Here is a 26,571-nt window from a genome sequence, read left to right on the forward strand (position 1 = left end):
TTATAACCTGGTTCGTATATCACAGTAACTTAAAAAGTGGTCTTGCTTTAGCTTAGCAAGTTATACAAACCTAGCCATGATGACGATAAATTATAGTTTAAGGCATTGTGCAAGCCCAGTCAATCATTAAAATTTGGACAAACAAAACAAGAATTTAAAAAGCAATCAACATACTTTTGCTTCTCACAATGACCATCGCAATAAAAGCTGCTAAATTAGGAGAAGGAGGCAAGGGTTCACTAGAACAATTTGCAGATGAGGTCATTTCATCAGATTTATTTCAAAAAATGTTTGAAGAATTTGGCAAAAAGATGACAGCAGGGGTTAAAAAAGAACTTTTGCAAGAAGGACTTGCAAAAATAAAAAAATGTTTTGAAAAAAGTTAAGAAGATTGACGAATCTGTAGTACAACTGGCTACAACCTTAAAACAAATGACTGACACAATGGAAGTTTTGGAAAGTAAGCAGAAGTTATAAACAGAGAGATGGACAATTTGGCATTACTGGAACTGACAGAAAAAGAATTTTGCTAAAAAGTTAGAGCAATTCCAAAACAATGTAAGAGGGTAACAGTTCTCTTTGGCACTAATGGATAAACAGCTAGAAAAAAGCTATTGAAGATTACCGTACTTTCCGGCGTATAAGACGACTTTCAAAAGCGTTGAAATCGGCACTGAAGTTGGGGGTCGTCTTATATGCCGGGTCGCCTTATACGCCGGAAAATACAGTATTTCAATACACAATTATTGTGACAAGATTATTATATACACAGGGAGGGGAAAATTTGACACTACTCACTTTGAAAACGTTGTTAAACATTATTTTATTTGTTTATATTTCACATTTCTGAACTGCCCATCTCCCTCAAAGCTGGACTCTGACTGGTGTACAATATAACATCAAAATATAAAACAGTATATAAAAATTAAAATGCTAGTTAAAATTTTAGAACTTAAAATTTAAAATTTTTCAAGGAGGCAAGAATAATTAAATCCTTTTAAAAATTAGTTGACAAAGGCAAAAGGAAGGATCTTATGGCAACAATCAATCCTATGAATGCTCCCCATGCAAGGTCACAGAGCCATTTTTAACCCCTTTTTGGAAGGCCAGGAGAGTAAGAGTCCGCCTCAGCTCCAGGGAGAGAATATTCCATAAGATGGGGGCAATGGCAGAGAAGCTGTCTTCCTAGACCAGTGGTTCTCAACCTGTGGGTCGGGACCCCATTTGGGGTCGAACGACCATTTCACGGGGGTCGCCAAACAATGCAGTCTGCCATTTTTCCCCCCCCTTTTCCTTAGCTGTGCTACTCCCTTTTATTCTATTGGCTTTTGAAAGCCAATAGAATAGACTCTCTGGAATAGAGTCTAATTCTATTGGCTTTCAAAAGCCAATAGGAATTGTCCAGGCTGTCTCTGCCCTGCTGAGCCCGTGAAAAGTCCCATTCTGCAAACGGTGCTGCACCAGTTGAGTAGTCCTCTACTTGCGACCGGTTGAGTAGTCCTCGAGTTACAACCGGTTGGGGGGTCGTGGCATTAAAAAGGTTGAGAACCACTGTCCTAGACCCTGCCAATCAGAACTCTTTGATTGATGGGCTCTGCAGCATATCTTCCCTGATTGATTGGGTGGGACAGGCTGATGTGATGAGTTCTATAGGTAGCCTGGCCCCTTGCCATGTAGGGCCTTATAGACCTTGAATTGGACCCAGAAGCAAATTGGCACCTAATACAGTTCATAGAACACAAATGCTACATGTGCCCTTCTTTGGGCATCCAATACAGCTCACGTGGTTGTGTTCTGTACCAGCTGAAGAGTTCAGATACTTTTCAAGGGTAGCCCCATGTAGAGAATGTTACAATAGTCCAAATGGGAGATAACATGAGTGCTGAATAGAGAGCCTCCCTAGCCAGGAAAGGCATTATGGGGGCACAACATGAAACTGAGCAAAGGCCCACATAGCCATGGCCACCACTTTTTGAAGCAGAAGCCATGAGTTCAAGAGGACCCATAAGTTATGCACCAGATCTCTCTGGAGTAGTTGAACTCCATCCAAGACCAAAGATGATAAACTCATGGATACAAAAGGGGAGGTGGGAGACTGGGTGAAAATTGTTCAGAAGGATAGGAACCAGTGATAGAGTCTTGAGTAGGAGGAGGCATATCAGTGCCTTTTTAAAAGGAGCTAGGAATATCTCCTCCAACAAAGATGAATTCATTATTTCTTGGACCCATACACACACCTCCTGGGTGGCCTTAATTAGCCAGCAAGGATATGGATTTAAAATGCAGGTGGTGGTATTTGCATTCTGCTGGACCCTATCTATTTCCTTAGATCCAACAGAATCAAAACATTTCCAGATAATTGGGTAAGTCTGCTCCCTGGGCATCTTCACAGGACTTGCACCATGCTTGATATCCAACTAGGAATGAATCTGAGCAATTTTATCTTCAGATGGCTGAAAATTCCTCCACATGGCATTGAGATGAATCTTTGAGTCACCCTTTCCAAAAAGAGTGCAGGGGACCTTAAAGAGGGCTGCTGAGTGACAGCTGTGAATGCAATAAGAGTGAAGTATTGTTGCTTCATCACTTTTACTGCCACGAGGTAAACCCTATAAGCAGCTTTAATTCGTGTTCAGTAGAATTCATTCTTTGTTTTCCTCAAGTGGTGCTCTTGGCATCTCTCGACCCTTTTCAATTCTTCAATGAACCGTGGGGAGTAAAAGGAGTGATGGGCTAGGAGAGGCCACATAGGCACAATCTTTTCTAAGGCTCCGGCCAACTCCCTATTGCAGACATTCATTGGGGCCTCCGAAGGATGATATAGCAAATCAGCACATATTTTCCCCAGCTTTCTTTGAAGCTCAGTTGGTTCCATCAGTTGCTGGGAATAAACCAATCAAATGAATCCAGCCACCCTGAGGAGTCCAGCCTCCCTACAGAGGGGGGGGGGCAGTGCAAGAGAGCCTCAAAAAAGTCACTGGGGCATGATCTGATCATGATAAGAGGAACTAAGGAAAGCTCTTCCCCCAGATCACATTGCTACTGCTCCGACAAGAAAACCAAGTCTGGGGTGAGGCCACTGTCCCAAGTCAAGCCAAGAATGACCTGGGAAAGGCCCAAAGCCATCATGGAGGCCATGAACTCCTGGGCTGCTTCAGATGTCCATCCCAGGGATGAAGTCCCTGGGATGAAGTACCTCAGAACCATAAGCCTAGGGAACATCACAGACAGCCCTGAGATGTCCTAAGGAATTTAGGCATGGAAGTTGCTATGCAGCAGAGAGGCTGGTATAGTAGCAACAATCCCAATTGCTCCCAAGAGCCTAACTTTAGGAATAGGGTCTCACAACCAGCAACTTGTGGAGCAAGGCCCCTGATGGCTACCAGAGATTCCTGGATTACAATCACTATCCTTCCTCCCCTGCCCTGGGGTCTGAGCTCCTGCCAAACCCTAAATCTAGCTGGGCATATTTCCGAGAGGGGCACCTCCCACTAGACCCAGCCAGGTCTTGTAAATACATGCCAGGTGAAAAGAACTATGGAAACAAGATGTTTCTCTTCAAGCAATTACTGATTTTGTACATAATTATTAACTCAGCTAATCTACTTTTTAGACATATCTACTGGGTAGCGTGTAGAGTCTCTAGGATTGGTTTCAGATAGAATTAACGATCCGAGATTGAAAAGTTGAGCTTTGCACAGGACTTTTATCTCAGGAGGGAGGGGATCTTTTAAAATTCAAATGGTCTGTCTGTACTGTGCGGTGATAAATACAGTACATGAGGCGTAATAAGTTTAATTGCATTTAATTACATTAAATTATCATCATTTTAAAATTTGAAAGCAAATCAAATTTTGTTAACTTTCTGACTCTTCCCACTTCTTCCCAGGCCTGTCTACGTTTTGGACTATAGTATGCCCTTAGCAACTACAATCAGTGGCACTACTCATCCTTGTTCTCCCTGTGAAAAGTGTAACAGTAATGGGTCTCAGCCATATGTTTAAAATTGTAAAGTTTTAACTTTTTTTAAAATAAATTTTATTAAGTATAAAAGGAAAAAAGAAATTAAAAAAACACTGAATGTAGTGTATCATCCTTGACATATATCTTTGTCTAATCATTCCATACTGTACATATAAGAGTAAATATTATAGATTTATATGCAGCTATATATTTCTGATAATCTTCCTCTATTTATATCCCTTCTATCGACTTCCTTTTTCCCCCCCTCCATTTGTAAAATTTATTCCAAATTAGGTAGTATTCTGTTTCCTCCTGGTTTTTTAATTCTTTAGTCATCTTATCCAATTCTGCGCAATACAAATTTTTTCTTATTAGCGCATCTCCGCTAGGCACTTCAGTTACGTAAAATTTTAACTTTTGATTGTAGGTTGCTTTTAAAGTGTCAGCTATTTAATGATTTCAGTCATTAAAATATGCAACATTATCAATGGGGAAAAAACTTGAAATAAAAGAATAGATTAAAAGATAGAAATATAAATTATTATTGCTGTAAGAATTCCTGCCTACTAAACTGCATTCCAGAAAGTCTAATAATCTGGCACAATAATAATAATATTTTTAGTAACAGTAATAGGAATTATAATGCATCATGAATGAAATTTTAAAGGATTATCATAAAACTAAAATAGCTCTGATATACAGTGGTGGGATTCAGCCGGTTCACACCAGTTTCGCAGAACCAATAGCTAATTTTTTGTTGCCTAGGCCCAGAACGGACTTCCGGAAGCGGCATCCACACAAAGAACCGGTTGTTCACATATCTGAATCCCACCACTGGTAATATACATTTCATTTTATTATACCATTAGTAGTTTTGTTTGTTCAGATTTATTTAATGCAATTTGTATGCTGGATGATAAATTTTTATAGTTTAGTCTTATAATTTTTTTTACTGGATTCACATATTACACTCTACCTTATTATGTGTTTTATGTATTCAACACTTACGGCTTAGTAAACAATCCCTGGCTTAACCTGATATCCTCATTCATCAATGGATTTCAATATTTAGAAGTCTTTGTCTTTTTATCCTCTGACACTTCACATTCATAGTAAACATTAAGCTCCATCTGGTGCCAGCAATGGGTAAGCCATTTATCTATCTGAATGGTGTCAGATGATGCAGAAACCAAAATCAGCTCTGGTTTGTTGCTGACTTGTTATTTTAGATAGTATCCCAGCACCTTTGGCCAACACTTTTTGTTTGTTTTTTAAACATTAATTTTACTTAAAAAAAAAACACCTATTGGTATCACAAAAGGGAAAGAAAACCTTTTAGACAGTACAGCACTGCAAAAAGCATTAATTGCATAAAGTGAACCCAAGTAGATCCAGTACCACTTTCATTTCAAAAATTCTAAAATTGTAGTCATTTATATGAGGAAGAAATTAATCAGTGGAACAACTTGCCTCCAGAAGTTGTGGTGCTCCGTCATTGAAGGTTTTCACGAGATTGGACAACCATTTGTCTGAAATGGTATAAGGCAGGGGTCCCCAACCCCCGGAACACAGCCCACTACCAGGCCTTGAGATGTTTGGACCTGGGCCACATAAGTAGTGAGCGCGCATGCCATCCCCACTTGTGTGAGTAGTGGGCGAGTATGTGCTGTCCCTGCTGCTTGCACAGAACTATCCCCTCTTCTCCCCCCCCCCTGCTGGGCACAAAGCCAGAAAAGTTGGGGAACTCTAGTATAGGATTTCCTGCTTGAGCAGTGGGTTGAACTATAAAATTTCCAAGGTCCCTTCCAATTTGGTTATTCTGTTATTTTGAAAGGAGCTTCATTTCCATCAATGCATGGAGGAAATTTCAAATTACCTTGCAAAAATAATTTTTCTTGAGCCAAGATACACCCACAGTGGAATCCTTGAGTGAATTCCAAGTCCCATTCATTAAAATAGGATTTCGTAAGTTCATTATGCAAAGTACACATGAAGGAAAACCATGTTTCTTACTCATAGTCACTATTATTTACAACATATTATTATAGACCACAGGCAGATTCTCTCATAGTGCTTCTATGCTGATGTAAATTATTTCCAGTTATCCCAGAATCAGTGATTTCCCTTCCCAACTATGGGATTTAGGCTGACTTTTACATGAACTTTTAATCTTAAATGACACAGATAGAAGAACTAAACCTTGAATGAGGATGCCTTCTGGAAAATTCAGCACTGAATATAGCGGCCCAACTAGGATAGCCACAAATTAGGGGAAATTGCCCTAAACATGCTCATTGCTACATCACTAAGTGATTGTGACTTGCACTAGAAAAGTGCCTCAGCCATAGAAATGAAAACTCTGAACCAGCCATTGTCTTACCCGAACCTACTGTTCAGGAATGATGTAGAAAAATAGAGGAAATAATGCTATGCACCTCTGAGCTATGACAATATGATTAATCTATGGTTCAATGTGCCACAGCAATCTAGAAAATTTAGTTTATTGAATAAACCAAGGATATCATGCAGATGGTTTTACAGCATGAGAGCTTTAACCAAATGAGTGGATTCCCTGAGCAGGTTGAGCCCCAAACATAGTTTAAGAATTGACCAGCCCTGTTGATGCAGCACTCTTAAGCCCAAGCCATACAAATAAATGGCTCATTTAGCACACAATTCAGTGTTTCACATTTTAACCACTTGGAAAACCAAACAGAAAGCTTAAAAGACAACTTCCATTTATTTTATTAGAAAACTAACTGTATAATGTAGGGCCTGAAGAAGCAGGAAGTAAGCAATCTTCAGTTAATATGGATTTTAGCCTCACAAAACCATATTCTATGCAAGTAAATAACTGTAGCTGTGATACTGATGCGCTTTACCAAACGAAGCCTAGAAAACAACATGGTACTTAATTACAGTACAGTATTTCATCAACAGCGAAAAACCCTATCCATTATAAAGCATCAGAAGAGTGGAGAGGGGAAGTCTGTCTTGCTGCAGAGAACTAGACCAGTTGAGAGGTCCTTGGTGCTCTGAGCTTCTAACTATGTAACATCATCAGACAGGCAAGCAAGACACCAGAATATAAACTGACAGCAAACAGCACTCCTTACTAGCACTGATGATGTTACCTAGTTAGGGTAATGAAACGTCTGCAACAAAGCAAGCAAGCTCAGAGAGCACCAAGAACCCCTCATTTCAACCCTGAGCTACAAATATTCTCCTTCATTGGTACTAGACCAATTGTCGGGATCTTCCAGTCCTCCAATATGGAGTACCAATGCGTCCAAATTAAGAAATCAGTTCTTAAACCCACACGTTCTGGACTGAACTTTAAATGGGATGCTAAAAACAAAAGGACTTTGCCCTTCATCCATAGCAACCTTGCTGTTTCCCAAGAATCTTGCGTTCCATAGCAGAGGGAGGGGAGACAACCTTTCAACATCTTCCCTTCCCACGCTGCTTTTGAAACTTCCTTTCCTCCGCGCAACTGAACCTTAGTCCCCTCCCTTCGCTCCATTCTCCCCCCCCCCATTGCTAATTTGGACTCTTCCACGTCCCTCCTTTCGAATCGCTGTGGATTTTCCCACAGAGTGTGGGGGATGGTTGCCCCAAAGAGACGTGCGTCATGTGGTCCTGCTTCCTCTCGAGTCGGGGCTAGGAGGGGACACCGCCGCGTCTTAAATTGAAGACGAGAGGAGCCCGGCCGGGTGTAGAGACTGCGGCGGAGGCGGTGCCAGAGTCGACGCTGCAATCCTGCCGAGCGCCATGTCGCTGCAGAAGCCGGCCGAGGGCGGAAGCGGAGGATTGGCGGGTTCCCCGGGGGCGGAGGAAGCCGAAGATGGCTCGCCCAGTCCGTCCTTGCCGCCGCCGGTGTTGCCCTGGGACCGCTTCTCGGCCTGGTTGCACTGCGTGTGCGTGGTAGGCTTTGATTTGGAGCTCGGCCAAGCTGTGGAGGTGGGTGACGCGCCGCGCCGCGCCACACCGCGAGGAGCTAAGTCTGGTGTTCCGCCCGTGCCAGCCGGTCCTCGGGCGAGGCAGGACATCGTGCTTTGCGGAGAAGCGGTGCCTCCTTTGCCGGCGGGCTAGGTGAAGGTGGCCCGGGGCAGAAACCCAGGAGTGGAAGCCTTTTCTGCCTTGTGCTTTTTATTAGATGGGGACCGCGGAGGCGGCGCCGAACGATGTTTGGTGCGTTGCAGAGGATAGGCGCCCAGAAAGTGGGAAGAGGCTCTTTCTTCTCCCCTTTGGTGCAGCAAACAACTAGCACAAGAATTTCGATTGCCGTTGAATGATAACTAACCGTTCTGTCTGGGGTTTTCATTCGCAGGTCTTTAATACAAGCAGTGTTTTCATGCTAGAAAATAACAAGATTTTTTAAAAAACCTTTCAAATAGATTCACCTATTGGTTTCATTTCTGCCCTTCTAAAATGCTCTAGGTTGCTTATGGCAACTTATGTAATGTTGGTTTATTTATATGGTTTTTGGTCCAAATGTGATGTTCAGAATGGTTGTAATTTTTAGAGACATCACTGAAAAATATAGGAACCTGTGTGAAGAACTCCACACATTGGATCTCATTGTTGATGGTTTATTCCCCAATTAAGGCTTCCAGATAAGAAGATGTGTGTGTGTTTAACTTCCAGGACAAGCAGTGCAATCACAGAGGCAGCAGTTTGCAGGTCTCCTATTGTCAGGACTGTTCAGTGTCTTTGCTGAATTGTGTGCCTTCCGAGCCTTCATACCATATGCTAAATAGTTAAATAGATAAGAATAGCCAAGGAAGAATAGAACAGTTAGACAGGAAAATGAAAGAAATATGGGATTTGAATGAATATGTGGTTGCAAATGAATTGCCTAGAAGCCACATTGAAACTAGAATGTTCTGTATGTTGCTACTTGTATTAAGCTAATATCATTTGTGATTTATAATGGCAAGGTTTTGTTTCAAATAGGAGTAATTGAGCTGGAGTTAAATATGAATCAGGCCAGTTAATTTCCATCCTTAGAGTTTACTAAACATGAGTTTGCTCTGGCCTGGCCTAGCTGGAAATAAAACCATGGCTTTTGTTCTTGAAAAGGAATAGGGGTAAAGGGTAATTTTATTCAATGCAGCATAGTGTTGATAAACTTAGACTGATATTTATATCGTTAAACAAACTTAGACTGACATTTATATCGTTAAACTTACCATTCTTATTTGTCCTGGTCTGTACTTATGAACTGTCCCTGTAGATCAGTGGTTCTCAACCTGTGGGTCGGGACCCCATTTGGGGTCAAACGACCATTTCACGGGGGTCGCCAAACAACGCAGTACGCTATTTTTTCCCCCTTTTCCTTAGCTGTGCTATTCCCTTTTATTCTATTGGCTTTTGAAAGCCAATAGAACAGACTCTCTTGAATAGAGTCTAATTCTATTGGCTTTCAAAAGCCAATAGGAATTGTTCAGGCTGTCTCTGCCCTGCTGAGCCCGCCAAAAGTCCCATTCTGCAAACAGTGCTGCACCAGTTGAGTAGTCCTCGACGTACGACCGGTTGAGTAGTCCTCTACTTACGACCGGTCGGGGGTCACGGCATTAAAAAGGTTGAGAACCACTGCCATAGATTTATGTTACAAATTGAAAACTGTATACAGTTTTCTCACACTGTATCGCCGTAAGATTGTAGTATAGTGGTGTTTCCTAACTTGATGCCCTCCAGATGTGTAAGATTTCAATTGCTATAATTTTCAACCACATACTAAATAGATTAGTTAGCCCCATTTTTTTTATTCTGAAGAGTATAAACAATTGAATAAATAATAACCCAGTATTAAGTATTCTATAGCTCTGAGAGCTGTTAGAAGAAAAAGGAATTGGGACATGTATTTACTAAATAGATCTTATGCTAGAGTTTAATGAAATTATAAGCATCTTGTGATTACAAGTTACAATCTCATGACACTTTTTTCCCCCAACAGCATTCATGAACATAGATTTTGGGCATTAAGTAGCCTAGGGACCCAAGTTGGTGAGCTTTTGGATTTGATGAGCAGATTTGGAATTTCCCATACATATTATAACAAGTTCCAGAAGTCTAATCAGTTAAGTTGCTCTAGTCTAGCCATTTCCCTGATCCTCTTATTTTCCACACCTGACTTTTGCTTTTCTTAGGGACAGGATGGCTCACTTCCCAAAAAGAGCATTTCTCCAGCTTATTTCCCCCCCCTTAAAAAAAAAACTGTTTGGAGCCCAAGATAGAGTAAAAGACATTTTTATAAATCAAAAGAATGCTATAGATTTAATATAAGAAGCAAGACAGTTTCACACTTTTTTAAAATACTATAATAATTAAGGTGAAGTATTAATCTGTGTTAGGAAGCCAGTGAAAATAAGTTATAAAATCTGTTAAGCATGCCAGGTCTTTATTTGACATGATTGTTGTTGGAACTGCTTGGGGAAATATTAATTTGGAAAAGTCTTACTGGATGCATTTGGTGTTGTATATTGGTATCTTTGAATTATCGTAGGAATATAGGTCAGCAGTGTGTATGCTCCTTTTTGGTAATAACCAAAGGCCCAGTCATATTGGTACCTGGTCCTGTGCCTATGTGATAAATCAATAGAGTATCTTCATTTCTCGACTGATAGAGATTCTCATTTACAGGTAATATATCCACAACATTCAAAACTTACGGATAAAGAGGTGAGTAAAACCATTAAGAAGACATTTGTAAAATATATTTTCCCCTCCAAAATGTAACTTCTATTTTTCTCCCCTAGAAAACCAATATTTGCTATTTGTCTTTCCCAGATTCCAATTCAGGTAATCAGATATGTATGTTACTTACATATATATTTGTATAAATTATTCCTGTTTAGCTAGAAATGTGCAATAGCTATTTTTATTTTATGTTGTCTTTATTTCATTTTTATTAAGTGAAGTATGAGTGTTAAGTATACTTTTATTTGAGTGTTTCACAGACGGTCAAAATCCAGGAAGCTGTTGGGTTAGAACAGTGGTTCTCAACCTGTGGGTCGGGACCCCATTTGGGGTCGAATGGCCATTTCGCGGGGGTCGCCAAACAAGGCTGTCCACCATTTTTCCCCCTTTGGCCACGCCCCTGGCACCCGGTGATGTATAAGTGGTTGGGGGTCACCACAACATGGGGAACTGTATTATGGGGTCGCGGCATTAGAAAGGTTGAGAACCACTGGGTTAGAAGGTATAATTGGATGCCAGAATTATGTAAAATATTTGGAAGAGGATTGTACTGCTTGTAGTATTCAGAAGGCTGCATTTCTTAAAAGTTCAGGGTTACAGCTTGGAAGCCTTGTCCAGCAGAAGTGCCTTCTACATATGCACATGTCTGCCCTGAACACCTGGACATTGCCTAAAAAAGGCCATGCTGAGCTTCTAAGAAATGTGGCAGCCTCAATACTCCCAGCAGGAAATTTTGAGAAATACTTTGCTTGCTCCGGAAACTTCCTCTCAATGTTTCACATAGTCTTACTAATATTGATGATAGGCTTAAGTCATACATTGTACTAAGCCAGAAGGTTATTTGTTTTTTTTAAAATATTGCATATTATGAGAAGTTATTTAGTCTATAAAGTATGACTTAGTATGTTGTGCCAATTCACCCAGTTTTAATCTAGTCAGTAATTGTGGTTAAGCAAACCATACTTTAGCATTGTGTGTAAACTCAACAGTACCAATGCAGAGATGCATCCAGAGGAGGATCAATAATATCAAAATGGTGGGGACAATGTGGCAATCAAAACCCTGCCCCTACTTAATGTGTTTCATGTGTGCAACATATGTCAAAAGGGTCAAAAGAGGTGGGGCTTCAACTGCACTCTTGTATCTGTCATTTTGATTTCATTGATACCCCCCATGTACATACACTGCAAATGTCCTAGACCAGGAGTGTCAAACTGCCAGCCTGCGGGCTGGACACATCATCCGGAAGCTGCATCCACCCCATTGCCGGCAATGACAAAACCATCCCAATATGTTGCGCGACGTCATATGACGTCGCAAGTTTGACATGTCTATCCTAGAAACAAAGATTGCAGGTACAATCCTATGTATATCTATTCAGAAGCAAGTCCTATTGAAATCAGTGAGATCTGCTCCTAAATAATGTGCACAATATAGTACTGGAAACATCTTATATCCATTCCAATCTCTTAGTTTAAAATTACATGCTTGTAGTGCAGGTGAAAAAAAAATCTTGAAGTATATGTGGTAGTTGAACCTGGAATTTTACATGATGAATTGTAGTTGTTGGCTCAAGTGATTACAGATTTTTAACTGTGAGATGATTCAATATTTTGTATGCTAAATTTCTTAATTTTCATTTTAGAAATTGTATATATATATTCAAACTATGTACAGTTTGGCTCCTTGAACTATCTTAAGATTACTATACTGTTTTGAGGGCAATACATATAATATTACAAATGATAATTAAGAATGGGCATCCATAGGAAGCAAATGGGAAGAAGCAAATTACATGTTTCTAATCACATCATCACACAAATGCTGTGAATCATCAGAACAAGCACCTGTGTCATTTTGTCATCATCGTAGTTAATTGTGGACACCAGCGGCTAAGAATATTTTACAATATTCAAAAGGATTCAGATTAATCTCTAGCCCGGAGTTGTAGTTTAGGCTGCGACCTAAGCATAAGAGTATTTAAATAAAACTATGTTTATAAATTACTGAATGTATTAAAATGTTTTTTAAATGAATGTAAAATGCTTGTCAAATGCTTTGGATGTTTTCCTGGAATATAGGTTACAAGATTTCTTTTTTGTCAGCAATTTGGTAAATATTTTGTAGACGGTTCTTAATTTTTCAAAAATATAAGACACCTTCATTACCATTATTGTGAAAACATTAGTGGAACTTCTAAGGAAAAGGTTTAGAACGAGACAGTTTGGCTTGGACTGCCTAGTCTGCAAAAAAGGTTCCGTCATAAAATGTTTCAAAGTAAGAATGTAGTAATTATTTTGTATACTCCTATAGAAACATTCTGCCTTGGTCAAGCTATGTTGCAATTCTTTATTGGCATTTAGAACATCTATACGTTACCTCAGAGATTTTTTTTTCTATAGACTACTTACCAGAAATAGATCAGGGATCCCCAAGGTCCTGGCCCACTACCGGGCCGTGGCCCATTCAGAACCGGGCTGTAAAAGTCGTGGGCAAGTTTGCACAAACGCATAGCTCCATTTGCCTGCTGCTTGCACAAGTGGAGCTACGCATGTACGCTCGCCCACCACTCGTGCGGAACCATCAACTCTCCCACCCCGCTGGTCCACAAAGCCGGAAAGATTTGAGACTGCTAATTTAGATTGAATTTGGTTTTTGGATTAAAATTGGTTGCTCAAATATATTTCGTATATATGAATTAATTTGAGTGATAATGATTGAATAATGTTTCAAGAATACATCATTAAGTTATATAACTCCCCTCTGACTATATGTCATATTTTACCTAGCTATTTATAAAGAGAATTTAAATTATTTCAGTCTTGTGAAAAGTGGGGTTTTCTTTTTAAAACGATTTCTTTTGTTCAGAATCAAATTTATTACATTTATATGCTGCCTGTCTCATTGTTTTAAGATTATTTATATTAAGAGTTTTAGTGAAAGGAATTTTTTTGGGATCAGCTTGATGCTGAAGAAAGAGAAAACACTATTTTAACTTTAATATGATTTTAACCTCATCTCAAATCAGATAAAACTGGAAATCCATACGCACTTCATCAGATGGAAGTTTCAAAAAATACCAAGGTATTTTTTAATATTCTAAATGCTACAAGAATAATGAATATATTCCACCCAAAACCTCACAATGTAAATTCATAGTTATCAAGATTCATACTACTTATAGCTGCACAGATTTCCTTATTTAAGAACCCCCCATTTATATAAAATTCTAACCATATAAATTTTAAAAGACAAGGTAAAAACAAGCTTTTCTACAAAGTGCTGCCCTGAAAGTTTTTGATGCAAAACTTTAATCTGCAATGATTTTAATTGGCAATTCACATTCAGTAGATATTACAGGTTCTTCTTAAATCATCTAGTCCATGGTTATTAAACTTGCTACGTGACATGTCATGACATATCACAACTTTTTTTGCATTGCCGGAGCTGGGGTGGGCACAGCCTCCGCATGATGCAACCAGCCCATGGGCCAGCAGTTTGACACCCCTGATCTAGGCAGAAGGAAATGAGCACTACAGTTCCACATCAGTAGTAGGCAGGACAATGGGGTTTCCTTTAGATGGAGTAATACTGCTTTCTAAGGGCTTTCTGCCCTTTTGGAGATAGTTAGCATCTAAAGGAGACCCAAATAAACTGGTGAAAAGAGGGCAAATTATTCTCATTTTAATGCCTGAAAGACAGTAATCAGTGCCAAGAGAATATAGGTATAAACACGTGACCACTTTAGAGTGCAAAGTGGTCACATGTGCTTACCTATATTCTCTTGGTAGCAGGGGTATTCACAGAGTATGTTTTTTTTTAAATGTGGATTGCACCTAAAAACAGGAAAAGCTTTGATCACACCATCTTGACATCTTTTTATTATAATCTGGCAGAGATTTTTACTTATTGGCAGAGAAAGAGATACAATTTGCAGCAACCATAGTATTATTCTGTGGACACCCCTTATTCGCAAAGAAAAAAAGGTATAATTTGCTGCAACCATAGTATTTGTGTTTATTCAACAAGAGAAGATGGCGTCATACTTGGACTTTGTGAAGTAGAAAGTCTTCCAGGAGAAAACATCACTGTCTGCTTCTTCACCCTTTTCTCAATGTAAAGCACAGTAGGTTTGATTTCTGTGCATGGAGTTACCTAGAACCGTGCTTGGCATTTAGGGAGCATTTTAAAAACTTACTAATATTTGTTAGAAGCACCTGTTAGTTACATATATTCTTTTTAAATATTACCCACTCAGTATAGTCCTTTGCTTTTTTTCCTCCTCTTTCCTTTTTGGCTTAGGTTGCCTTGGAAACACACAATTTTGTTTTAGGTTTCGGCAGTCTTCTAACAGAAAGCTTTCGTGGCACTGTTTGCTGGATCAGTTGGACAGAGATCTACCAATTTATTTGAAGGTTGGGAAAGTAGAATGTTTTATCTTGTCCAGGCATGAAGGTGTCTTTCTAATTCTAATTATTGTGATGGTATTTAATGATGGAATTGTACGTTTTGTACCTAATAAGACATTGTTTAGTGTACTGTTGCATTGCCCTGTATTGTGTGGCCAATAACTTTCAGATTGTTTTAATGATGAACATATTAATTATCCTTTCTGCTGAAATAGTAATAATTAAAGCCGCTTTAATTGTATTTATAATTGGGTGTTTTTGGGGGGGAACCTAATTATAATGCTGTTATATTCAGCTGTTTTAGACTTCAGGGACCCCTTTGTCTCTGAATCTTGAGAAGATTCTGGGAATTATTAAACTGCAGTTAATCTCAGGTCATACCCAATCCCTTCAGGGGCTGGCAAATTGTAATGGGTAAAAGTTCAAAACACTTCTGTTTACTATTTAATAGCTACCAGAAATTACATATTAAAATTCTAGTACTGCATAGTATTCTTCAACATTACATACAATTATATAATTCACAATTATGTAACGCTGATAAAGAATTGTGGTCCAAAGCACCTATAGTGTAAATTAAATTGGGGGAGGGGATCATTGTTTTTCCTTTATGGATACTTATCATAAGGGACATAATATTGTCACAGATTGCAGGTAATATATGCAACAATTCTTGTTCCTCTTCTGTAAATATTAAAAATGTTAGAAACAAAGTATATAAAATACAAGTAGCTGTTTAATTTTTGGCCAGTTGCTTAGTGGCTGTTCAAACTTATAACGGACTACTCCTAAAGATGTTTACAACCCGGTTGCAAAGTTCTAAGACACATTTCAGCCCGTGACAACCGGCCTGCATTTTTGGCTGTTTGCAATGTCCTATTGTTCTGTGACTGAGATTTATAATTTGTTTTTTTTCCCAAAGCCAATGTTTAATTCCAGTTTTCAGCAAAAAAATACCCTATAGCCAACAATGGATTTGCTTAATGACTGTGGCATTCACTTAACTACCATGAATTCACTTAATGAATTTGCTTAACGACTACTGAAAAAAAGTGACCTGGTTTATGACTGTCATAAATTATGATTGTAATGGACAGGCTTCATTATGGTTATAAGTTGAGGATTACCTATGTAGGCAATTGTGTAATGAATGTTGTATAATTGTAATAACGTTAGCTCCTGTAGGTTCTTAATTTTCATAGACTTGATCTAGAATGTGTTAAAATGTTTATAGTGACATCATGTCTGAAAACATAAATATCCTGAACAATCCTCCTGTGATTTTAATAAAAGTTCCTTAAAGAACACCTGCTAAGTACAAAGCATTACTCAGAAACTATTCAGTGTTTTGTAATGTTTTCTTTTTATTTTACAGAGGGATCCTGCATATTTTTATGGATATGTGTATTTTAGACAAGTACAAGACAAGACATTAAAGCGAGGTTACTTTCAGAAGGTAATTTAGTTTTAGCTAAATTGTTCATGGTTGTCTTCTAAATATACTCAAGAAAAAAAGCTCCATTTAAATCAGTGGAAAGTATTGCCTATAATATGTTTAAGATTGAACAGTTAATATTCACTCCCCAGTTGTAAACATATTACATTGGCTAATCTGAAAGGCCAAAGTACATAAATCACAATGCTATCTGCAGTACATATTTGGGTCATAGCAAATGAAATTAGGTATATGTAAACAAAATAAGTGAGAACTTGTTTGGTGTAAAGAGTTAGATTAGAAACTGGGAGACCATGAGTTCTAATCCTGCTTAGGCACAAAGCCATCTGAGTGATCTTGGACCAGTCCACCTCTATCAGCCCTGAGAAACAGGTAAGAGCAAAGCAGGTCTGAAATATTGCCAGTACAACTGTAAGGATACTGACTCAAAGGCATTCAAAAACACAACAAACTGATTGCCTTACCTTATCCATTGTCCTGTTCTACATTTGTCATTATTTTCATATATGAAGCTGACATTATCAGAAAATTCATGGACATTAGTTGAGCTGAATGCAGTCCATGATTACCCAAATGAAATAAAGAATATTTTAAAATGTATTTGTTTAAAAAATAGTTGAAAACTTGTGAGACTACTTAATTTTAGTGATCCCACCAAATCACATTGAAACATGTTGGTCTAATTAGTTTATAAAATCTGCTTATGAATATAGCCCCCCCCCCAGAAGTAAATACATACAAGCAGTCCTCAGGTTATGTCCATTCATTCAGCAACTGTTCAAAGTGGCATTGAATGAGGAAGACTTATGACTAGTCCTCGAAGTTCCAGCCACTATATCTATAGTCACTTGATTATGACCTGGGAACTCAGTTTGTGACTACAATATTATAGTGAGCTACAGCCAGAATCACAGTTTCTGACATTTCCTGTTGGCTTCCCACAAGCAAAATATCTGAATTTAGTGAGGAATTAATATGATCTTATTATAAATTATAGTGGTTTTAGAAGAATTAATCATAAATTATTTTGCTTCTCTCATAGTCTTTAGTTCTGATTAGCAAGCTGCCTTATATCCACTTATTTAACACTGTGCTTGGACAAATTGCACCTGAATATTTTGAGAAAAATGAACCCTTCTTGGAAGCAGGTTGGTAATATTGATGGTTTGCTGATATTGCATATTTTCAAAAAGCATATTCATTATAAATTTTCACCAGTCTATAATTTGTGAATTATAGTGGATGAACATTGACTTTGATTTCAGAACTGCTATTTCTGACATACTAGTGAGGATGCCGTTGCCAATTTATCAGCTAATCCAGATCATCTGATAACTGATCAGATGAACTTGAATAGATTTAATTCAGTAAATAAATCTTTTTATTCACAAATGTTAGGGAACATTGTTAATAAAGTCTTTTATATACAAATCTGATTACTTCTCCTTTGCTTTAGCTTGTAATGATGTTGATCGATGGCCACTGCCAGTCCCAGGGAAAACACTCTATTTGCCCATTATGGGCATTGTAATTAAGGTAATTTTAAATTTCTTCCGTTCTTGTTTGTTGCTTGAATTCAGCCAACTATATCTGTGTTTATATATAATACGTTTATTATGTATAACAGTATCATTTTTTAAAAGCCTTAGTCCTATAAATATATATTTATTTCATACTTGCACAAATAAAAGGAAAAGAGTATCTAAAAGAGAACCTGGTATAGGTAAAATCCTAAAGGAACAGTGTGTTTCTGAATATTTTTTTCAATGTAGATTTGTCATTTAAAAAGATGCACTTATCTGCCTCTGTAGGATGTATGGGGTCTTTTAGTTGAGCACTATATTTAATTGGTTACTGTGGGAGAGATGTAAGCATGCATGTCATTTCTTAATGAACTCTATAATGGCATTTGATATTGTTAGTGATTATTCACTTGAACTTTGTGTGAGACTTTGATGAACTTAGTTAAGCAAAGCATTTACCCCTCTTTGACAACTTAAATAGTTGTTTTAATTGGTACTGCTGGACTTTGATTTTCAATTGACTCCTAATTCACATTCACACACATACACAGAGGGAACTGTTTAGAGTAGTATATAGAGTAGTATATTTCACAGGTGTAAATCTAGCAAAATATTGCTTTCTTGAACAATGTCTTAAAGCTTAAACTAATTAAAGTTAACATTTGGGGTGAATGAAGAATACATATTTTTTTCCTAAGGTACGGATTCCTACCTGTCATGACAAGCCTGGAACAACTCAAGTATTACAGTTGACGCATCAGGTAGTTCACTATCAGAATAATACTCTCTCAATCAAAGATCTAACTTCAAACACTTCATTTCTTAGCAACTTAGTCCCAAGTTCTGGAGTATAATTTTTTTTTAATGAAGAGAAGGACGAGGGGTGACATGATAGTAGTGTTCCAATATCTCAGGGGTTGCCACAAAGAAGAGGGAGTCAATCTGTTCTCCAAAGCAGCTGAAGTTAGGACAAGAAGCAAGGGATGAAAACTAATCAAAGAGAGAAACAACCTAGAACTAAGGAGAAATTTCCTGAAAGTTAGAACAATTAATCAGTGGAACCACCTGCCTCCAGAAGCGGTGAATGCTCCATCAATGGAAGTTTTAAAGAAGAGACTGGACAGTCATTTGTCTGAAATGGTATAGGGTTTCCTGCCTGAGCAGGGGGTTGGACTAGAAGACCTCCAAGGTCCCTTCCAACTTTATTATTGTTTTTGTTGTTATTGTTATTATTAAATGTGAATGACAAATATTAAAATATTTTTAAAATTTATTTTAAATAATTAAATTGAATTGTTAAATTGTCCTGTGTCAAGTTGGCCATGGTGAGTTGGCTGCAGCAAGTTGGCTGTGGCGAGTTGTCCCACTCTGTCAGACTTGGTAAACATGAACTATTCAGCCTCAAAGAAAGACGAAGGGAGAAAGGATTGGCTATTAAGGAGTCCTCCTGTAAATGGATCCTACCCTGCAAACATTTCACATTACAGTTGTGTAATGGAGTTTTGATAATTTAAATATTGAGATTTTATCATTCCAGAGAATACTTTCACTTTTATCAATCTTGTGGCTGTCATTTATTTTCAGCCCATCCCTTTAAAAGATCATCCTGCCTTTAAGGGAAAAAAATGTGTGTGGGGGGGCTCCTACTACTTCAGCTTGTTGCACATTGTTTTCCTCAACCCAAAAGGGTTGAAAAAATGTGATGCCTTTAGAACAATTCATAATCCTGTAACACTGTGACCTACAAGGTGATCAGAGCTGCTTCTAAGCCTGATTAATAGAGAAAGAGATTCTGGTTAAACAGATGACAATGTAAGAAGATGGGCGTGGAAGTGAAAACTCTCATTTCCTTTCCTTTGATAGACCAAGAAGGGCCCAGCTTAGAGAAGAGAACCGCTCTCTTTAAAAGCTACCTAGTTTCAAAAAGGGAGTTTGCTGGACTGGCAGGAGAGGTAGGGCTGGATTTCAAAGTCTTAGAAGCTGGAAAAAAGAAAAGTTAAAGAGGAGAAAAAGAGACATATAAACACAAGAAGCAAGCCCAAAGATGCTGTGGAAATGAGGAACTTGCAGCCAGCAGCATGTGAAAGCCTGTGATTGGGGTGTAGGGTGAAGACCTTGGTAGCTGGAGTGGAAATTCCAGAGACAGTTTCCTGCAGCAGACTCAGCCGAAGGGTAGGAGAAGAAGAGTTACAATTGGCTGATGCCAAGAGGAGTCCAAGTGAAGTAAATTCCCTGGAGGCTACAGCACAAACAGAAAGTTTAAGCCTTCAGTGACTAAGCTAGAATTATTTAGTTTTCCCTCACCCTCCCCACTCCCCTTTTTTTTTTTTTTTTTTTGAAATGGTAAGATAGAGGGATATAGGAAGCAACCTTGAAGGCTGGGCTGACTGAAGTGCAGCTGCAGTCTGTTAGAGTCACCAGAAAACAAGCAGGGCAGCAGCTGCCCCCCCCCCAGCCCCTCCCATAGGAGGAGGCAGCAAAACATAATTGATACTGATACTGAGAGTCAAGAAAAGATACTGAGAGAAGCCTTGGGTGGAAGCAGCAGAAGCTAGGAAGTGTGATTGGACTAGCATCAACCAATATTATCTTCTACAGCACCAAGGGGCAAGAAAGTATTGAACCAGACTTAATCAAAGTGGTCAAGACAATCTATAGCCACAGGATAGGACAGTAACAGCTTTCTTTTTTAATAAAAACAATATGACAAAGTATATCAATTTTATGTATTGATTGTTTAATCAGGACAGCTCATTGATAGAACTTAGATGAAGCTCAGATCACCTTTTGATCAGAGTATTGCAGGATTACAATTATTGCAGGACAGAGAGGACCACTGGTTTGAAAAAGGGGTCAAAGAGGCCATCTATGTCAAAATTGAACAGCCCTCTCTCAACGGAAGGAGAGGGATCCGACATCATCTATCTCCAGTCTACAACACGGTCCTTTCAGCGGTTCCAAGAAGGCTCCACACCCATCTGCACTATTCAAGTGACCCTGAAGAGACAGATAAGCCTCCAGGTAGCTTTAGCGGCTCACTAAAAGAATGCGAATGAACAGTTGTCTGCAAGGTATATAAATCCTTCCATTCCCCACCATCCAGTCAGAGCTGAAGAAGCTTCTTGGATGAGAAGCAAAATGTCTTCAAAGAAAAACAAGAAAGTCTAGTTGCCTCATGAAAAAGCACCTTTGGGATAACGATGACCTGGATGATAGAATCTCCATAGACATGCAGGATTACAAATGCTATAAAGGGCTGTCAGACCTTCTTTTCATAGAATCAAGGAGATGGGGGTGTTGTAGTCCAAACTCTTGCTCACTGCAGAAATCCTCCTATTCTGAATAAGAGGCTATCCAATATATTCTTGAAAAACTCCAATGATGGAGCACCTGCAACTTCAAGAGACAGGCTGTTTGATTGCTCACAATTGGGAAATTCCTTAGTTTAAGTTTGGATCTCTCACTGTAAAGGTTCCACCCATTGCTTCTTGTCCAGCCTTCATTGCAGCAAGCCCAGATTTGCCCATCTCAGCTGTTTGGACTTGAAAGGTGAGTTAAGGAGAGGATAATAAGCATAAAATTCCTCAAAGAGGCTTTAGTAGCAGCTTTAGAGTTGTCTTCCCCTTGGGCACCTTTCTGCTCTGTAAACTTCAACTCTCTGAATTTTTAACAAAAGCCATGCAGCTGAGGGAGGGTGCTGAAATATATTTATTAAAGGAAAGATTGAAATGGAATAAATCTAGTTGTTCAGAAGCAGATATGTACTATAGACTTGTGGTAGCCGTGGCTATATTGTGTGAAAGTTGTGTCCCTTCCTGGACTGAAAAGCCTTTTTCCTCAGTCACCCATGCTATCATCACCTCCTGTTTGGACTCTTGCAATGTATTCTATTTGAAACTTGTAACATTCAGAAGCTATACAGCCGCATGAATAATTATGGATGGTCCCAATTTTGCCCATGGAACATACCACTGTTTACCAATAGGCCAGTCTGTCTACTGTTGTTTCTGTCCAGATGATAAGTTCTGGACGAGTTGGTACATTCCAGGTCCCAGCTATAAAGCAATGTCATCTTGTTGGACCCTGGAGATGCATCTTCTCAGTAGATGCTGAGGAACAGCATTCCTCTGAAGTCTTTATGGATCTGATACTTTGACTTACGGCTTAAAGGCATAAAAGCCTGGTTCTTTCAGCAACCCCTGGAATAGATATAATGATTGGTTCCCTGATGACTTGTTGGGAGTAATTTTGTTTAGTTATCCTTCTCTGATACGTGCCATGTATTCTACTTTTGAGTTGATCCTCTTGTTATTTTTACTAGTCGTGTGAATTCTATTGTGTAAAATGCCCAGGGTAATTTTGTAACAGGTGGTATACAAATTAAGGGAAAAAAAGTAGGGAATCTAATGAAGGGCACTTTATAGATTTATGCGATAAGCTTATTATAAAAGATCATTGTTGCAAAGATAGCGTAATACACTTTTTATTTTGTTGTTTGGTGCTTCTCTGCTCACAATCTTTTTTTGTCTTTTTTTAGGCAGATTCACAAATCTCCATTGCTTTGCCAACTGTCTATGAAGTAGATCTCTTTAGGTAATGATTAAAAAGCATCTTGGTTTGATTTTTTGAAGTTCACACATTACATCAAAGTTTCAGAACTGGAAGCATGAATTGATTAATTAACAAAGAGACACTGAGATAAGATACCATCCTATGAAATACAGTTTTAAAATTTATGTTACATGCATCTTTGTATAATATGTAGCTGTTTATGTGCTCTTACAAGAAAAACTCCTGTCATTTTCCCATGTTTTTGGCTCTTTTGCTAACACTGTCTATTTGGGCAGTAAAAGCAGATAGCTATTTCTTTTCCTTTAACTGTGGAGAGACAGCATTTTCATTACAATCACTGCTGAAGAACTTTTAAAATTAAATAAACTTTAATCTTGCTTCTAATAGCAATGAGAAAGCATGAATCTTACTCATTCTTTGGATTAGTAGGGATTAAAGCTTTTCCACCATGTGTTGTAGAGATGAGGACAAAATTGAGGTGGGGAGGAGACATCTACCATATCCATTTGTGAATTTGAGCCATGGTGGCACAATAGTTAGAATGAAGTACTGCAGGCTTCTTTTGCTAACTGCCAGCGTTCGGCAGTTCGAGTCTCACTGGCCCAAGGTTGACTCAGCCTTCCAGCCTTCCAAGATTGGTAAAATGAGGACCCAGATTGTTGGGGCCAATTTGCTAACTCTGTAAATCGCTTAGAGGGGGCTGTAAAGCACTGTGAAGTGGTATATAAGTCTAAGTGCAATTGCTATCTGCTTAACGTTTTTGAGCCCAGTCCAGGAAAATTACCTATCCTTGTTTGATGCACATTATAATCATTAATTTTAACATACTGTTACTGGAATTTGGTCAGATTTCTTTTTGTGTGAGATGAGTCTATAGAGCAATGGTTCTCAACCTGTGGGTCGGGACCCCATTTGGGGTCAAACGACCATTTCACGGGGGTCGCCAAACAAGGCTGTCCGCCATTTTTTCCCCTTTGGCCACGCCCCTGGCACCCAGTGATGTATAAGTGGTTGGGGGTCACCACAACATGAGTAACTGTATTATGGGGTCGCGGCATTAGAAAGGTTGAGAACCACTGCTATAGAGGTTAGAGAGGAACTCTAACCGCTAATTAGAAAAGCAATTCCTGTTGTAGGTTTTCTTTGCTCCCTTTATGCAAATTGTTATTGTTGTATTTCAGAAAGTGCAGTAAAAGAAATCAGAAAATCATTTCTTGAGAATTTATCATTCTGTGTGATCTCCCATTGCGAATGCTGCAATATGAGTGAATTCAGCTTTCATCTTGTCCTGATAGCTGGCTAAATGTAGGCACATGGCAACAGTATGGTTTGAACCAAAAGTTCAAATCCCCCTTTATCTGCACAGCTTTTCTACTTCTATGTTTTCCAAGAAGCTTTAATAATTATTTTGCCTTAGAGTCTTGAGTGTGCAACCCAAGATTATATTTCTGTTGCAAATGTTGGTTCTGCTGTCTCTGCTATAACTAGGGCAAGGAAAAAAATATTTACTTTTGTGAATCTGTTTCAGATGTTTCTCGCCAGTGTTCTTTCACGTCCAGATGCTGTGGGAACTAGTGTTGTTAGGGGAACCATTAGTTGTCATGGCACCATCACCATCAGAATCTTCAGACACTGTCTTGGCGCTTGTGAGGTAAACATATGGAGTATTTTTAAAAAGCTGTATGATGGGGCTCTTGGAGTGAATCACAAAATGGAAAGGGTGTAGCGGGATTAAAAGCCTTTAAGTTTTTATTTAAAAAAAAAACAGAAGGAAAACTTGGATCGGATGTCCTAAGCCATAAAACTGGCTGCTTTTTCATGATTTATCATTGTGGATAACCCCAGTTAGTAATACTTTATTCCACAAACAACAATTAAACAGATCATCTCTTAATGTGATGTGTCCCTAAATGTATAGGTAATTTTAGAAGCTGCAGGGGGGTTGTTGAGGGTAGTAAATGTGATAGCTTTCAGTTTAACCAGCTGAGTAATTAATGTTACATAATACTTGTTTTTGTGTTGATACTTTTTTTAAAATATTGAGATTAAATACTTAGATGTTAATAAGCAAAAGTTAACCTAAAAAAAAAAGGTACCAGGCAATTGTGAGAAGGCCTGGAGATTCTACCTGAATGCATCATCAGGTCACTATGGCTGTTTTCTTTCTTATTATGTTATACATCAAGGCAGCCTGATTTTTTTTTTCTGTCCATGCAGATGTACATTTTCCCTTCATTGAATCATCACAGTGTTTTTGTCAGGCATTTTTTTTTTCATTTTTTACTTCACATATTATTAGACTTATATACCACTCCATAGTGCTTAACAGCACTCTCTGAGCAGTTTACAATGTCAGCATATTGCCCCCAGTAATCTGGGTCCTCATTTTATTGACCCTGGAAGGATGGAAGGCTAAGTCAACCTTGAGTGCATCAGGGTTAAACTCTTGGCAGTGGGCAGAGTTAGCCTGCAATACTGCATTCTAACCACTGAACCACCATGGCTCCTTTAACGAATGGTGATGCACTTTGCATTTGTTCAGGGTTTCAGTTATACATTGAAAGACAGTAGAAAATTGCTACATCTTGGAAGATTTTATCAATATTAACTAGCAAACATGTAATAAACTGAAACATTTATCTCCTATATGTTCATTTCACAGCTGTATCTCACCTTTGAAGTACTACAGTGATTTTAGACCTTATTTTACAATACATGACAGTGAATTCAAAGATTATACCACTCGTACACAGATCCCGTAAGTAAATGTATGGTCATGTTAAACAGGTTATTTGTTAGAGTAATTTTTCTGACATAATTTGTCTTGACAAAGTACCTTATGCCTGTCTACTCAAAAGTGTCTCACTGAATTTGGTGGTGGAATATTGATTGAAAAGATTAGGAACTTTTAACAGAGGAAGTTTTAACAGGAATATATTCTTCAGTTTGGCTTTCCATAATTAATTGAGTTTAAATTGAGAATTGAAAAAAAAGAAAAACCATTGCTTGCTATGTTATTTTTCCATGTGGAAAAGAAATGTAAAATAATAAGTTTTGTGTATTTTCTTTAAAAAGCCATCTATTCAGAATGATTAAATATCCAAATATGGAAAACATATTTCTGTGCAAGTTATTTTTAGCAATTAAATTGTGTTGTGCTTAACCATCCTCACGGAAACAAAGCAATGCTTGGAATGTTGATGATCCCATTAAACAAATGTAAAAGATGAAGCAACTTGTGGCTTAGCATATACTGTTATTTCAAACAGAGCTGACATCCCTCTATGAATATTTTGTTTTGGGGTCTACACTTCCTTGTGGTTTAATTTTAAGCAGCATTTCCAGTTGTCACATCTGTGGAATTTTTCATCACCCATACATTCAAAGGATTATTCTGGTTGTGTGTGAATTTACTAGAACTGTTGATTGAAAGACTTTATGATGATAAATTGAGAGGGAGATGAAATCATATCTAAACTGTTTAGAGTAAAATAAAGTTAAGCCCATCAAAATATAAAGTAATGTTCATTTTAAAAGCTGCTCTAGAATGCCCTGTATTTTTAAGCAACTGTAGGAGGATTCTTGAGTTTAACTTAGCACTGAATCCCTCATTTTTTTTTTCATTTTTAGTCTCTCCCCCAGACTGGTATAGGTTTGCATTTATTCTCAGTTGTTGCACTGATACTGTGCTTTTTTCTGGATATTGAAAAAGCATTGCAGCAGGTTTATGATTAGTAATTTGATTCTTGGCATTTTGTTGTAATATCACCATTAGTGTTTAATTCAACATGAAGGAGCAATGACCAGCTCCAACTGTCTCCTAATCTGTTGGTAAAATAACTGGATGTACTGTATACCACAAGGAGCCTTCAAATGAATGCAGAAGTTTCCTTGTGAACTGAATCATCCACTCTCAGAATTCTAGTTCAGAAGAAAGAAATCATGC

At 38.3% G+C, this 26,571-nt stretch overlaps 1 protein-coding gene across 5 annotated transcripts in view; it reads left to right on the top strand.

Moving 5' to 3' along the window:
* The first annotated feature begins 7,506 nt into the window (after positions 1-7,506).
* DENND6A (DENN domain containing 6A) overlaps positions 7,507-26,571 on the top strand; it is a 28,235-nt gene continuing 9,170 nt past the window's right edge. The window contains exons 1-11 of one of the 5 annotated variants that reach the window (XM_039348119.1): positions 7,507-7,923; positions 10,609-10,647; positions 10,725-10,767; positions 14,968-15,080; positions 16,450-16,530; positions 17,573-17,678; positions 17,987-18,066; positions 18,752-18,814; positions 22,591-22,646; positions 24,154-24,276; positions 25,288-25,383. In XM_039348119.1, the coding sequence (XP_039204053.1) occupies positions 7,735-7,923; positions 10,609-10,647; positions 10,725-10,767; positions 14,968-15,080; positions 16,450-16,530; positions 17,573-17,678; positions 17,987-18,066; positions 18,752-18,814; positions 22,591-22,646; positions 24,154-24,276; positions 25,288-25,383 (989 nt within the window). In that variant the 5' untranslated portion in view covers positions 7,507-7,734. The other 4 variants (XM_039348121.1, XM_039348120.1, XM_039348122.1 and 1 more) reach the window with 4 other exon arrangements.

Source organism: Crotalus tigris, unplaced genomic scaffold (assembly GCF_016545835.1).
Source record: "Crotalus tigris isolate CLP2741 ecotype Arizona unplaced genomic scaffold, ASM1654583v1 scf7180000018122.1127207, whole genome shotgun sequence".
NCBI lineage: Eukaryota > Metazoa > Chordata > Lepidosauria > Squamata > Viperidae > Crotalus > Crotalus tigris.